General features: G+C 31.8%; 1 protein-coding gene across 7 annotated transcripts in view; it reads right to left on the bottom strand.

Annotated features, from left to right (window-relative positions):
- DPYD (dihydropyrimidine dehydrogenase) overlaps nucleotides 1-15,219 on the bottom strand; it is an 840,660-nt gene that overhangs the window by 606,573 nt on the left and 218,868 nt on the right. For 5 of the 7 annotated variants that reach the window (XM_055115757.3, XM_034931766.3, XM_008960543.5 and 2 more), the window contains 2 exons: nucleotides 12,032-12,228; nucleotides 4,411-4,492 (listed from right to left, as the gene is read on the bottom strand). In XM_055115757.3, coding sequence (XP_054971732.2) covers nucleotides 4,411-4,492; nucleotides 12,032-12,228 — 279 coding nt within the window. Of the gene's footprint in view, nucleotides 1-4,410; nucleotides 4,493-12,031; nucleotides 12,229-12,903; nucleotides 13,017-15,219 lie in introns of those variants that run through there. The other 2 variants (XM_034931763.3, XR_004664922.4) reach the window with 2 other exon arrangements.

Below are 15,219 nucleotides of genomic sequence, written 5' to 3'. Positions count from 1 at the left end.
AAAAACTTACGTAAAGGACATGAACAGACATTTCTCAAAATAAGACATTTATGTGGCCAACAAACAAACATGAAAAAAAGCTCAAAATCATTCAATCATTGGAGAAATGCAAATCAAACCCACAATGAGATACCATTTCACACTAGTCAGAATGGTGAATATTAAAAAGTCAAGAAACAACAGATGCTGGCGAGGCTGTGGAGAAATATAAATGTTTTTACACTGTTAGTGGAATATAAATTAGTTCAACCATGTGGAAGACAGTGTGGCGATTCCTCAAAGACATAGAACCAGAAATACTGTTTGACCCAACAATCCCATTTTTGGGTATATGCCCAAAGGAATATAAATCATTCTGTTATAAAGATACATGCAGGTGTATGTTCACTGCAGCACTATTCACAATAGCAAAGACATGGAATCAACCAAAATGCCCATCAATAATATAGTGGATAAAGAAAATGTGGTACATATACACCATGGACTACTATGCAGCCATTAAAAAAATTAGATCATGTCCTTTGCAGGGACATGGACAGAGCTGGAAGCCATTATCCTCAGAAAACTAACACAGAAATGGAAAACCAAACACTGCATGATCTCACTTACAAGTGGAAGCTGAACAATGAGAATACATGGACACAGGGAGGGGAACAACACACACTGGGGCCAGTTGAGTGGGGCAGGGACAGGGAGAGAATCAGGATAATTAGCTAATGCATGTGAGGCTTAATATCTAGGTGATATGTTGATAGGTGCAGCAAACCACCATGTCACACGTTTACCTATGTAACAAATCTACGCGTCCTGCACGTGCATCCTGGAACGTAAAATAAAATAAAATAAAACTAAATTTAAAAAAGAGACTAACAAATAAGAATAGCAGGGGAAAGCATTAATAAATATATAGTCAGCAATTAATGAATAAGAAAACAAAACTTTGATAACTGTTTATTTTAAAGAAAATATTAACGGATAGGAAAACACAAAGGAAATTTAGAGATGCAAGAGCAAATATAATCACAGGCACAGATGAGATCTTTTTATCGTATACTGAAATAATAGACTTAAATTTTTGCTAATAAATTCAAAAACCTCAATGAAGCAGAAATTTTTCTAGAAATATATTGGCAAAATTGATACGAGAATAAAATCAGTGGAAAAAACTTATAGAAGATATGAAGAAAAATGGTCATAGTTCTATTTCATAAGAGGGTTTGGAGAAGATGACAACTTCCAAATTTAGTAAAAAAGATGTCTCAAGATAATATTCTTACCAATGAGAAAATAATAAAACGCTTAGAAGTTTAATTTTATAAGGCTAATATAACTCTATTATCAAAAATTCACAAAACAACAAATAAAAATAAAGCAAAACAAAACAAAAAGTCTTTGCACATTTAAAACTTGTAATGGTAACAATATTATTTGACTGTTCCCTGCGATATTTCTGGTTTTAATATCCATTACATAAATAAATGAATGCACAAGAAAAATTTTAAAAATACTAACCAATTGAATCTGAATTACATGTACAGAAATAAACATGATGCCAAAATTGATAAATTTTAGAAATGCAATGATTAGTATAATTCAACATATAAACTCAACGTAAGTATTTACAAAGGGGAATTGAAAAATTTAACACACTTTTTATTAACTTTTTAAATTAATAAAGTGTATTAATGTAAGAGTAGAAAAATATTTATTCAATATGATTAAAAATCCCATTTCAGAGACAAGAAAAAGAATTCCATGTATTATACCTCTTTTTTTAACATACTAGATATTGAAATTGTGGAAGAAAAATATGAATAATGTACAAATAACAAAATTATCTTTATTCTCTTGTAAGATGACATTTGACTTTAAAAAATTAATCTTAGAACTAACAAGGACTGATTGGCTAATAAGTATAAGATAAATTGAAATTAAAATATTCAATAGGAAATGCAGCTAAAAAAAGATAGTTGGGAGTGAAGATAAACTGAACTGGGTCCTGGATATAATCAGGTTATGTTATTTGGATGATAATACGCTTATTAAACTACTAAGTATACAGGACTGGAGATCAAAAGAAGGATGGCTCTACATGGTTCTAGTCCTGGCATACTACTTGGCAAAAATAAGTTCTGATCAATTATTTGTTGAGTCAATGAAATAAATCTCTTTGGGAAGTAAAAGAAAAAGTAGAAGAATAAACAAGATAATGCTAGGTCATGAAAGTCAAAATACATACATACATATATAAGAGAACTTTTACATCATATGCTACATGGGAGTCAAACAGTATGAACCCACAAAAATAGTTCATTTCATTGCCAGGAAATTATTTTTGACTTTAAAATATATATTAGTTGAGAGAGACAAACAGAAGGCAAATTATAAAAAGAACCTCCGTGATGACTTTTCAAAAGGAGGTAATAAGCACAGACCACTTTGTCAAAATGTACCCACTTATGGCTAAAGTTCGTAAATCATAAAAGCTGCAAGAGTACCTCATCAAAGGATACAAATCCTCAAAGTGAAAAAGAATCTCACTGCTATCTTTCCTCAGAATTGTATATACAGTTTATTGTTTACAAAGCAAATTTGAAAACATCATTTCCTTCACATCTTAAAACAGCTTGAGAGATGGACAAGACAGTACTGTTAGCTTTCTCTTTAATTTAGGTTCCATTTTTTTCCCTCAATAATGTAACAGATTCACAGTTTAAAATTCAAATGTACAAAATGTTGAAAAAATTGTCCCACACCTTCTCAAAGGCAATCTGTTCTATCAGATTCTTATATCTTTCCGAGATATTCTTTTCATACGTAAACAAATATTTTTATATTTTGTTCAAATATTAGTAGCATACTTTTTATTTGAGCAGATTTTGAACAACGTTCTAGACATTACTAGACTTTGCCAAAGATATCTGACAAAATTAAAAAGTGGCATGACTATAGCTAAGATATATTTCTTGGCACTCAGTATATTGCCTACTACTGCACCTTGATGAGTTTTCAAATAAGAGTAATGGGTATGCTCTAATTTATGCAATATATCTGGTCCTGTGAAAACTGAATGCAATTTTGCAATTTTATATAAGATAAATGGAGAAATAAAGCCTAATTTCTTTTTTAATTTTTTATTAATACATAATAATTTTACATATTTATGGGGTGATACATGCATAGAAAGTGTAATGATCAAATCAGGATAATTAGGATATTCATCACCTCAAACATTTCCCATGTCTTTGTGTTGTGAACATTCATCTTCAATTCAGAATACCAAATCTAATAGTTGGAAATTTCAATAATCATTTCCATATTTGATGAGATTTAGAGAAGAACTTGTATTCAAAATGAAAGACATTTTAAAACTTTTCAGAATGTACTTCTGTAAAATAATCATCTCTAAATTATCTATTTTGAACACTGTAATTTTGAACATTAAGTTTTATAAAGTTGCCCAAATCTATACTATGTGTTTTTATTCCCAGACATCTTGTTTAGTCATTATGTGTGAATGTTTCATCACCCGGCCACTGTCAATTAAAACGTAATTATAAATATAAACCACAAAATATTTTTTGAGTGTCTTCTCTTTTATTGATTCATTTTAAGTTTTACTGGTAAATGCAAAAGGTATGAGTAGTTTGTTAATCACTTTTCAAAGTATCTTCTGCATATACTTACAGCATGTATTATGTAAATCACAGTACATTACTAATCTATTGTGTTATATCTATTATGAAAAATTAACATTTTTGAAACAAAAATAGCAATATGTTCAAGTGAAGAGCTAGAGTATAATGCTCTTAACAGAAAAGAAGAGGAATATTTAAAGCTATATGCTGAAAATAATGATGTGTCAAATTTTCAACCATCTCGAAAAGAATAACACAATATTTATTTAACAAAATAATAAAAAATACGAAGCTGTTGCTTTCTATCCCACTGATTTACTGCTTGTGTTGAGAAAGGATTATCACATTCACACTACTGACATGACGAATATAATAAATAAAATAAATCTCCGTAAGAAATTATGTTCCAAATTGTGAAATACTAATGTTTCAGAGTGCACACAACTTGCATGAAAAAACGTGATTAAAGAAACCGAATCCTTCTATTAGCTGCACTGAACCCCTAAAGCAATTTAGGAATGTGTTTCTTACAGACAATTAATCACATGCAGGCATGCCAGATGAGAACTATTGATTGCCCTTTTCCAGGCTAGTGGCATTCAGACAGTAGACAGACAAATGCCCTAAGCAAGGGGAAGCATCTTTCTGCTTCTGCCTGTTGTAGCTTTTAATTGTTCTTTCCTAAAATACGTGACATTTGCTGTTAATCTTTAGTGTAGAGCTTACTCCTTTCTTTTTGAGCAGTACACAGATAGGTGTTTTTTTCATTTACCTTTACACCAAGGTCCTTCATTAGCTCAATCTCAAAATTCACTACATCATACGGCAGCCGGAACTGAGGAATTTCAGAAGTACTGAAAAAAAAGGAGAAAGAAAAACAGGCATCAGTAGAAAAATTACCAATCTTTGACCAATCTTAAAAAAATGTAACATGTCTTTATGGATTAGTAGAAAATAAATATCTCTTCCAAGGATATTTATATATCACACAAGATATGCATGAGGACATCTACATTCTTATTGATATAAACATGTTACGTGGAGTGAAGATACAGCAGAAACTGATATAAAAATAACTAAATTACAGCAATAGAAAATGATAAATATAAAACTGGCCAAAAGCAATTTCAATACTTTTAAGTTCAATAAAGTATTTGGTTGATTTATTTAATAATAATTCTATAAATTCCTAAGATAAAAAATCTTAAAATCTATTAATAAAGCTAGATGGAGATATAGATTTTAATATGTGTACACATATATATATACTAACATTCATATACATAGTCTATAAATGTACTTCTAGCTTGTTGATATGCAAATGTGTAACTGTATTACCATACTGTTTAGAATATTACAAAATCAGTTCCATGTGATCTATAGAACATTTTAGTCTTCTGTGAAAGCAATGAGTATTCCAAAAGTTCAGTCATTAAAAAACAATTCTATTGTATATTAATGCTTATTGCCTGCATTTAAAAAAAAATGAGGCCTATGGCACTATTATTTGAGTAGTATAATAGAGTATTAAAAGTAAGCTAAAAACACTTTCCAATGTTTTGTTAACAATTTAAAAAGCTACGTACGTCCATGAATACACAGCAGTCCATTCATTCATTCATTTGCTGAATCATTCATTCACCTACTCATTAAAAGTGAATAGTGCCAGGCACAGTGTTTACAAAGTGCCAGCTAAGTGTAAGCTGCAATGATTTGATGGTGAATTTTACCAAATTCTCACTGTTAATAAGTTCTTTTTCTGATCAGGGAAGGATACACAAAAGATAATTACATTTAGAATGTGGTACGCACAATAAGAGAAGTATATCCATTATATCTTTAATGTGTATATATATATAAAATAGCAATTATATTTTATATATTATAGAGATTAATTTGTAAAATAAATAATTGTTGAAGATGAATCTTCTGGATCATCAATTGAAAAATCTTCCAAAGTGCAGCCTTTTCATTATTTGATGACTTAAGAACTTGATTATGCAATTAATTTTTATATATCAATCAGCAAGACATCATGCTCAATGCTATAGAAAATGCAAGGTATCCGCGGTGGCTCACGCCTGTAATTCCAGCACTTTGGGAGGCCGAAGCCAGCGGATCACGAGGTCAGGAGATCAAGACCATCCTGGCTAACACGGTGAAACCCCATCTCTACTAAAAATACAAAAAAATTAGCCGGGCGTAGTGGCGGGCACCTGTAGTCCCAGCTACTCGGGAGGCTGAGGCAGGAGAATAGTGTGAACCCGGGAGGTGGAGCTTGCAGTGAGCCAAGATCATGCCACTGCACTCCAGCCTGGGCGACAGAGCCAGACTCCGTCTCAAAAAAAAAAAAAACAAACAAACAAACAAAAAAAGAAAATGCAAGGTATCAAACACCATAAAATCAAAGCTGTACACTAAAGGAGCTTCCCTCTAGTTAGGAATACAAGATGATGTTTAAGAATGAATTCAGGCATAGGGCAGGGATAAAAATCTCTTAAGCCAACTTGTGAACTCCAGCCACATTACCTCAAGGTAACAAGAATGTGCCAGAATGCTCTGGGCACCAAGAAGGTTTTCCCTTCAAAGTCTAAGTAGAAAGATTCTTAACAACTATGGACTGTATGTGGACACAAACAGACACACAGACTTGATAGACATGGGGCTGCATGAGAGAGAGATTAAATATGGACTAAAACTGGGCACTGATGCAGATCCTCAAAAGGTTGAAGAGGAAAGCAAAAGCAATGGACTATGAACAAAGAATTCCAGCCAAATAAACCAACTACAACAAGATGAGAATCTTAAATACATCCAGACACATTGTGAAGCCGAGAACCTTCCAATGAGTCAGGCCTACTCTTGGATTTTTATGGGATGTAAGTAGAAGCACATGGAATAAAAGGAAAAAAAATGGTGTGAGTGCAAGTCAGTGGTTCTGACTTAAGAAAAAAACTCTGAAAGAGCATGTTATAAAAAGCAGGGACAACTTTTCTGTTGGTCAGAAAAAAATAAAGGAAGGAACACCTAACCTAGCAGGAAGACACCTGAGAAAGGAGGAAGGGGCAGCCACCACCCTTGGCAGTATAACTTTGAATGCAGATGCAGGCACCAGAGGAAATGGAAGCCAGGCTGCTGGGGTTCAGCAACTCTGCTTAAAACCCCATGCTGCTCTGGAACCATTGTCACCAACACTTAGCACAGTGTTAAACGAATAAGTGTGAGAGAATCCATTTCCCAACATCTCCTGAAGCAAATCAGAGAAATATGAAATACTGAGAAATGTTAGATTTGGTTACAGTCAAGTAGGTAGGGGGTAGGTGGAAATTACTGATTGTGAAAAATGTGATGTTTTTATATTCACTAATGGATGAAGTCAGCAAGTAGACGAAACACATACACACATACATAAGCCGAACAACATGACAAATGTAAAATACTAAATGTGAACAAGTGTTTCAAAGGAGGGAAGGCTTATTGTGGGATGAGATAAGTGGGTAGGGGAAATGTCTTAGGACTTTAAAATATCATCAGTGTATGATGGCTTCCACATTTTTCTTCTTAAATTCCAGACTTTTATGTTCACTTGGGTGTCTAACGGGTAACTCATATTTATCATGCCTAACAGTAAGCTTTGGTTCTTGCATCCCAACACTGGTCCTCAGACAACCCCATTTTATGAGGTGCTCAGGACCTAAACTCCATCATCACACACTATTCCCTTTCCAGCCCCACACCAAGCCCAGATGCAGGCAGTAAAGTAAAAGGGTGTGTTCTTTTTAGACAATTTAAAAACCATTATAAAACTTACTAAAATGAGCCTGCTTTGTCTTATTTTCATGAGCTAGTAATTCTAAATAATGTCACTAATATCCTAAACAATGTCCTCTGCCAAAATAAAAAAATTCTCTGGTGAGTCTAAATTCTAAACAATAGCCATAGTTGCTATTGAGTTTTAGTAATATATATGTAAGCTTTCAATGATCCCATTTTTATTACCAACTCTTTAATAAACATTGTGTTCTACAGGAAAGTTAACTTGCAGAACTACAATTAAATAGAGGCCATCAGCAACCACTGATTCAGCTACAGGCATTCCTCATTCCAATTCCCCGTAGGCGACATATGCCTCCACTCTTGTGATACTACAGATTCCAATATGTGAAAAGTTGATTTGGAATAGATAAAATGATGGCACATGAAGCAATATTAATTACTTCAATTCTGTCATTTTGTATGATCACATGGAATTTTTGTGTTTAAAATTGAAAATAGCTACATCCTTCACATTAAAATAATGTTTTAATCATTTTTTGTTTTACAGGAATAAATTAAAAAATAATTATTGGTTATTGTGTGATTCTTATTCAATCTTATTGTATAGACCAGAGGATAGCATGTTAAAAAAATCTCTTCTGAGTATCTAGTATGCTAGCTATACCACTAATCCATCATTTTTTAAAAACTTCCTCCTTGCGTTTATCCTCACTTAACATATTCTATATTTGGTTTATTGTTCGTTTATTGTCTGTCTCCCCACAACTAAAATATAGGCCCCATGAGAAGGCACTTTGCCTTGTTTACTTTTATGCTCTAAATAGAGCCAGAAATAATGACCAGCACATAGTCAAATGATCGATATATATATACTGAAGGAAGGAAGGGAGGGAAGGAGAAAGGGGAAAATACAGGTAGGTATCAGGTCGTGGAAGGGTTTTTATGCCAGGACAGATCCTTTATCTCTGAGGTTAGGAGGAGTTGTTGAAAGATTTCAAGTGGAAGAGTGATAGAATCAGATTTGAAACTAAAGGAGGAATGAATTTGAAAAAACAAATCAGGAAGCCAAGATAACTGCTTGGAGGCTACTGCAGTGGTAAAGAAAGTGAGAGGTGGCTGGGCGCAGTGGCTCACGCCTGTAATCCCAGCCCTTTGGGAGGCCAAGGTGGGTAGATCGCTTGAGGTCAGGAGTTCAAAACCAGCCTGGCCAACATGATGAAACCCCATCTTTATTAAAAATACAAAAATTAGCCAGGCGTGGTGGTGCATGCCTGTAGTCCCAGCTACTTGGGAGGCGGAGGCAGGAGAATCACTTGAATCCCGGAGGTGGAGGTTGCAGTGAGCCGAGATCTCGCCACTGCACTCCAGCCTTGGTGACAGAGCCAGACTCTTTCAAAAAAAAAAAAAAAAAGAGAGAAAAGAAAAGAAAAAAAGAAAAAAAAAGGAAACTGAGAGGTAAAGGATATCAGAGGACTTTTTTTTAGAGTGTTCATAAAGTGGAATTGCCAGGATATTAAAGAGTAGCCCAGATAATCCCCATTTTGGTGATGCCATCCTCTGAGATGGCAAACTCAGGAAGAGAAGCAACATTGATCATTGATATGAAGTTTATACAGAGATGTCTAGGATTTGAATGTATAAATCTGTTGCTTAGAATAGAGAAAGAGGTCAGGGCAGATATGGATTTTTAAGAAATTTGCATGTAGGTGGTAATGGAAACCATGAGAGTAAATGAGATTATTCTGAAGACTGCATGGTGAGAAAGGAGATAAAAGGACAGAAGACAGAATTTAATAGAAATGATTATTTTCCAAGTTTGTTGTGCTTAGGAAAACAAACTTTTCTTCTATCTGTGCTCCTGTAACAATCTAAGGCTTTGAAAAAAAATTTCTTGTAATCATAAGTCCTTTAGTATAGTCAGTGGAATGTCAGACAACATGAAAAAAATCTTTCTTCTATTTTCATGTTTCTTTCATGTGATGAAATATATCTATAACAACTTTCCATTCTTTTTAAAGCACAATTCTCATACTCTGACAGAGGTATGCTTCAGTTTATTACTATAGAGATAATAGACTTCAATTTGTAATACACCACACATTCTCAAAATATTTCCTATTGCTATAACTAGTTCATCTAGACCCCATTTCTCTTTATTGTCAATCAACAAGAAAAACAATAGGCCTAATGAAAACAATATAAAATTTGAAAGAGGTAAAGCAAAGGGCAGCATTGGCCTCACTATCCTAACAATAACATCATAATCCTTATATATTAATTTATAAGAGAAAAATTAGAACATATATATGTGCAAACATTCTTGAAAATCTATTAGCACTATTTTGTTTATCTTTGTTATAATATCAAGCCCTTTTAACCCTGTTAAACTCGTGTCCTAAAAACAGAAGCCACTGTTAGAGGAAAGCAAAACTACTGATTATTTTATAAATTTGTTGCAACATTAAAAATAATTGATGTGTTCAATGCAATGGAGACTATATCCTAGATATTTTTCACTGACTCCAGTGATTTCTTAAAAAGTGGTTGTGATACTAATTCACCAGAGATAAAAGAATCTGTTTGGATGCAAAGGAGAAGGAAAGATAAAACTTGACATTACCTCTTTAAGCAACTGATTTCAAATACAAAGCTAATTGAATCTTTTTTAGCCACTTTCAAGATACAAGAGAATGAGAGGCAGCCGTAAGTAGAAAATAAAGTAACAGGAAAGTTTTGTGACTATAATTCCGGCTAAATTCCAGCATCAGTTTTTATAATCCTGTAACAGTGACACAGAATGCCTCTACCATGGGACAGTAAAAATGGGATTGATTAAATATTTCATATTGTCTCTACATACTGAAAAGATTCAAAGGCAAAAGAAAGAATTTAACAACTTTAAAAGAAAAACCACCATGTTTGGTCTGGATCCAGAGAACTCTGTCTCATTAAAAAATGTTCAGCAAATCAATTTAAAAAAACAAGTTTAGTACTAATTTATATGAATTACAAATACCTATCCTGCATTTGAGTTAAAAAACAGATAGGCTAACAACACTAATCTACCAAAATTGGCAATACATAGTAAGTTACAAACAGGGTTGGTTCCATTTTAGGCTTTTTGTGAAAATGCAATCAAGTGGCAAACAGATTTTTCCTAGTTTACCAGGGTACCCAATTAAGTTCATATTTTAAAAATTAACTCAGATATTCACTGATGTGTATAACTGAAAGCAACATACAATGCTTATACATATATTGTTAATAGATTATGTTTTTTCTAATTAATAAAGCTGTGGTAAATGCCATTAAAATGATATTCTAAATCTTTCCAGAGAAATAATATATAGGACATTTTACTTTCCAGAAAAATAAATTCATAAAATACATGCAATCTCTTGGAATTCATAGTAGTGGAACATCAGTACAGAAGAATAATTATTTCTTAACAATCAGGTTATTTATGTTTCATACCCACACTAAAGGGTCTTCCTAAAATGTGATATTTTTGCTTGACGATTCAGTCAAATAAGATTATGTTAATGATAGCTTATACATCAATATTTATGTTAATAAATATATCAACATATTTATGTCAATGATACAAATAATTGATAATTGATAATTTTATATTATCTTGGGCTTAGCATATTGTTGTTTGAGTAATATTGAAATTTATACATTTATTAACATATATTCACAGGTGCCAAAAAACATAAGAAACTTCACAAATTTTAGTAACAAATTTGATTAAATTTATCCTCTGTGATTATTGGGTATGATTAATTTATTTGTTACACATAGGGCAGTAGCCACAGCAAATTTAAATGTTAAGCATAGAAACAGATATTCCAAATGGATACATTTTGTAATCCATGATTTTTTTGATAATATACATAGAGAAAATAAAAATCAATTGAGTAATATTATTCAGTTACCATCCAAATTCTTTATTTTGTATAAAATGTTTTAAGCAATATCTATTCCCTAATCGTAATAAATTTTATTTCTTTATGATAATGAAATATGTGTCCAGTATTGAGTTCTGTTTATTTTGAATATATATTCCCATTTCCATGTATAAATTTTCATGGGAATAATATGATCATGTGATTTTAAAAATGTATATTTAAATACATTTCTAGTACATGCTGACAAAATTTTAATCAAAAGTAAGACTTAAGAAATTTTAAACTGAAAATATGTAAGACAACATATCTATGTAGACAGCACAATGAATAGTCCAATATTCCATGGATCTAGGTTTTCCACATCACTAATATCCATGATTTTCAGTTATATCTCCATTAAAAGAAATATTCACAGGGCTAAAACCATTTTTCATATGATTGGTTCTTATAATCAAAAAATAATTTGCAGAGATTTCTCTTAAATTCACAGAACTAGACAGAAAATTTCTTAAATAAATATTGCTTCAAGCCAACTGCAAATTTTAAAGTGAATAATGTAATCAAAATTTGAACATTTGGAAAAAGAACATTTAAAATACCATCTGTGAGCCTGAAGTTTCTATATGATTATGAACCAACAATATTCATAATTGTTTTGCTCCATCATTTCTGACACTATAAACATGAAATAAATGTAGGCATTACCTTAAACCACCAACATATTCTTGTTTTTCAAATATAGTGATGTCAGAGTATCCCAATCGAGCCAAAAAGGAAGCACAACTTATACTTGCAGGCCCAGCACCAAAAAGAGCAATCTTTGCAGAATAGGCTTCAGACATTTTTTCTGGGGGAGGCAGGGAAGGATTTCTGATCTGTGGGATACTCATTGCTTTGAATACCTACGGAGAAATCAATTGTCACGGTTAAAATTTTGAAACTACCCTAAAACTTAAAGTATAATTAAAAAAAATTTGAAACTAGCTTACATCCTCAAACATATTTCTAATGTTTCAAACGAATCCTTGTTTTAAATAGCAATGAGCAGTACATTTTCAGTATTAATATGGTATACTTACAACTTTTATTGTGTCAAGTAGATGAGGAGTTATGGCTTTCAATCTTTCCTTTCTAGAGTCATGCCTCCTCTAGGAAACACTCATGGGGCACATTCCCTACTCCCACCTAGAGGGTACATTAAGTGCCTCTCCTCTAAGCTCCTACAGCATAATCTGTATGTCTATAACATAACCATCTGTGGCATGTGTTATGATGTCAGTCAGTAGAACGTTAGTTCCCTGAATCAGAAAACATGTCACATGTAAACACATTACCCTTGCATTATAGGAGTTAGCATTGCGATGGCACACAGTAGACATTTAATAAATAATTTCTTGAATTCTGCTTTTGATTATGATAGATTAACTTTGGGAGAATAATGATTTAAAAAAATAGTTGAAACATTCAAGAACTACTGACGCAGGCATCTTGGAAGGGCTAACATCTCAGAGAGAAAGTAAGAACAAAGTTAAGTGACCAGAAGTCACTTTTCCCCTGAGGGATTTGTGACTTCTTACCAAAGGGAGGAAGGCTAAGCATCTTGAAGAGAACCACAGCTCAGAAAAGAGATGTTGGCAGTCTTTTGAAACCAGAGAGACACAGAGTTTTGGAAATGTAGGAGGCCATTAACCTGGAGCAAAATAAAGTACAGAAAAGTGAGATTAATTCTTAAAGTGCATATGACAAAAACCTAAAGATCTAAACAGAAAACCCTATGGTCCAGGAAAAACAAAAACTGGAGTGACTAAATAAGAAAGAGCCCTAGTAAACACCTCAGTGTACAGCTGAAGCTTCTGGAGGGCTACACTCTACAAGTAGGGCAAATGAGGGGTAAATAGCTAACCTAGCCTTGAATCAACTCAGCCCTGGATTTAAATGACAGTGATCAGTCCTCACTGTTACCTATGTACCAAACGATAGAATGCACTTTCTGTGAATAATAAGTCAACCACAGTTTCTACAAATTTTTTAATAAAATGCCTGGGTTTTTATTTTTAAAAGTCCAAGCCTGCAAGAAAAATAAACCTAAAAAAATTGAAAGAGATACATACATAATCTAGTAAGTGTGGTTATCAAAAATAAATTTTAGAATAATTATGATTGATATGTTCAAAAATATGTAAGAAGAATGTAAACTTCATTAAAAGCTGGAATTTGTTAAAAATAAAAAATTAAATTTACTAAGTACATTTAGTAAAACATATTTAGCAAAAAAAAATAACTAGCTAATGTGGAAGGAGGGAGTGGGATTTTAAAAATACATTACTAAAATGTATTAATTAAAATTATTATAAATAGGTGGTAGAGGGTAGGAAACAAAGAAACAAATGGTAAGATGGTAAATATAAATGTAAACATGAGAAATTATATTAAATGTAAATGGACTAAAATTCCAATTAAAAGACAAAAGTTATGGAAGATAAATGCCTTAAATATAAGAGCACAGATAGATAAGTGTAAAGTTAAAGACTAGAAAAAGTTATACAATGCAAACACTAACCAAAAGAAAGCTGGTACATATATATTATATATATATATGAAATATATATTAGAAATATTATATATTAATATTTCTAATATATATAATATATTAGAAATATTACACTTTAAGGCAAGATGCATTACTAAACTTAAAGAACATTTCATAGCAAGGAAACGGTCAATCTTTCAACAAGATTTTAAAGTACAATTTTAAATATATAAAGCAAAATTGATAGAACGAAAAGTAAAAGAAATAAATCACAATAATCTCATTATTCTACTCTCATGAAAACTTGACTACAAATAGAAGTGGCCAATGAATAAATCCATATTATAGGTAAGTTATTTATGCTATCCAATGGATTGGCTCACACAGTTGTTTGCATTTAATAGGTCAAAGCAGTAACTTTCTCTCCTGGAAACCCAGACAGAGATCAATAGATATAAATGTAAGTTTTCTTAAGAATGAGGAATAAAGGTGACAGGACTTTACATTTTCTTAACCTCATCCCACATATACCACAAACTACTGTAAATAAAGTCAAAACACATAAGGAACATCCAAACAATCTTATTTTAAAAAATTGAAGAGGGTATTATCAACAAGTATTATAGGGTCAATTTCTCAGCATGAGATGAAAGGTCCTCATAAATGGTCTCATAATATTTTGTCATTTTCATTCTAATACTTTGTCACTTTTACTGGTTTACTTATCTGTTTCCTCTCTTAGACCATAAAATATTTAAGGGAAGACAACATCTTTGAATTCATCTTTTAATATTCAGTGTTTTTATATATAAGGGGGAATATATGTTAACTAATGAGTTTAAATTGGTAATAAAATAATTTCTTATTCCCAGTTACAATTTGTATAATTTACAAATTATTAATATGTGTTCCTGCTCTTCCCTGTGCTGTCCAAACAGTACAGATTTTCTTAAATATTGTTTTTGAATCAACATATACTGTTATCTTTGATTCCTTTCTAAGCAATGTGAACAGGGAACTAAATTCTGATAAATAATTTTATATGATCATTAATTAAAATGTAGTTAAAATATATTTTATATTTCCCCAAAGAAAGGTTTCACATACTTTTCATAAATATATATTTTATTAGATCATTAATAAAAATATAGTTAAAATATATTTTTTATATTTCCCCAAAGAAAGATTTCACATACTTTTCATAAAGAGATACTTAAAACATATGTTTAACATGATCAAGGATCTCTGATCAGGGAACAGAGATATAGCTAATTTTATTTAGGGATTAAATAAATGCTAATTTCTTTCATATTTAGTTGAATAATTTTAGCTTTGTGAACTAATAATTAAATATTTAACTTTG

This window comes from Pan paniscus, chromosome 1 (assembly GCF_029289425.2).
Source record: "Pan paniscus chromosome 1, NHGRI_mPanPan1-v2.0_pri, whole genome shotgun sequence".
In the NCBI taxonomy this organism is placed as follows: Eukaryota; Metazoa; Chordata; class Mammalia; order Primates; family Hominidae; genus Pan; species Pan paniscus.
This window is presented reverse-complemented; position numbering and strand designations above follow the sequence as displayed.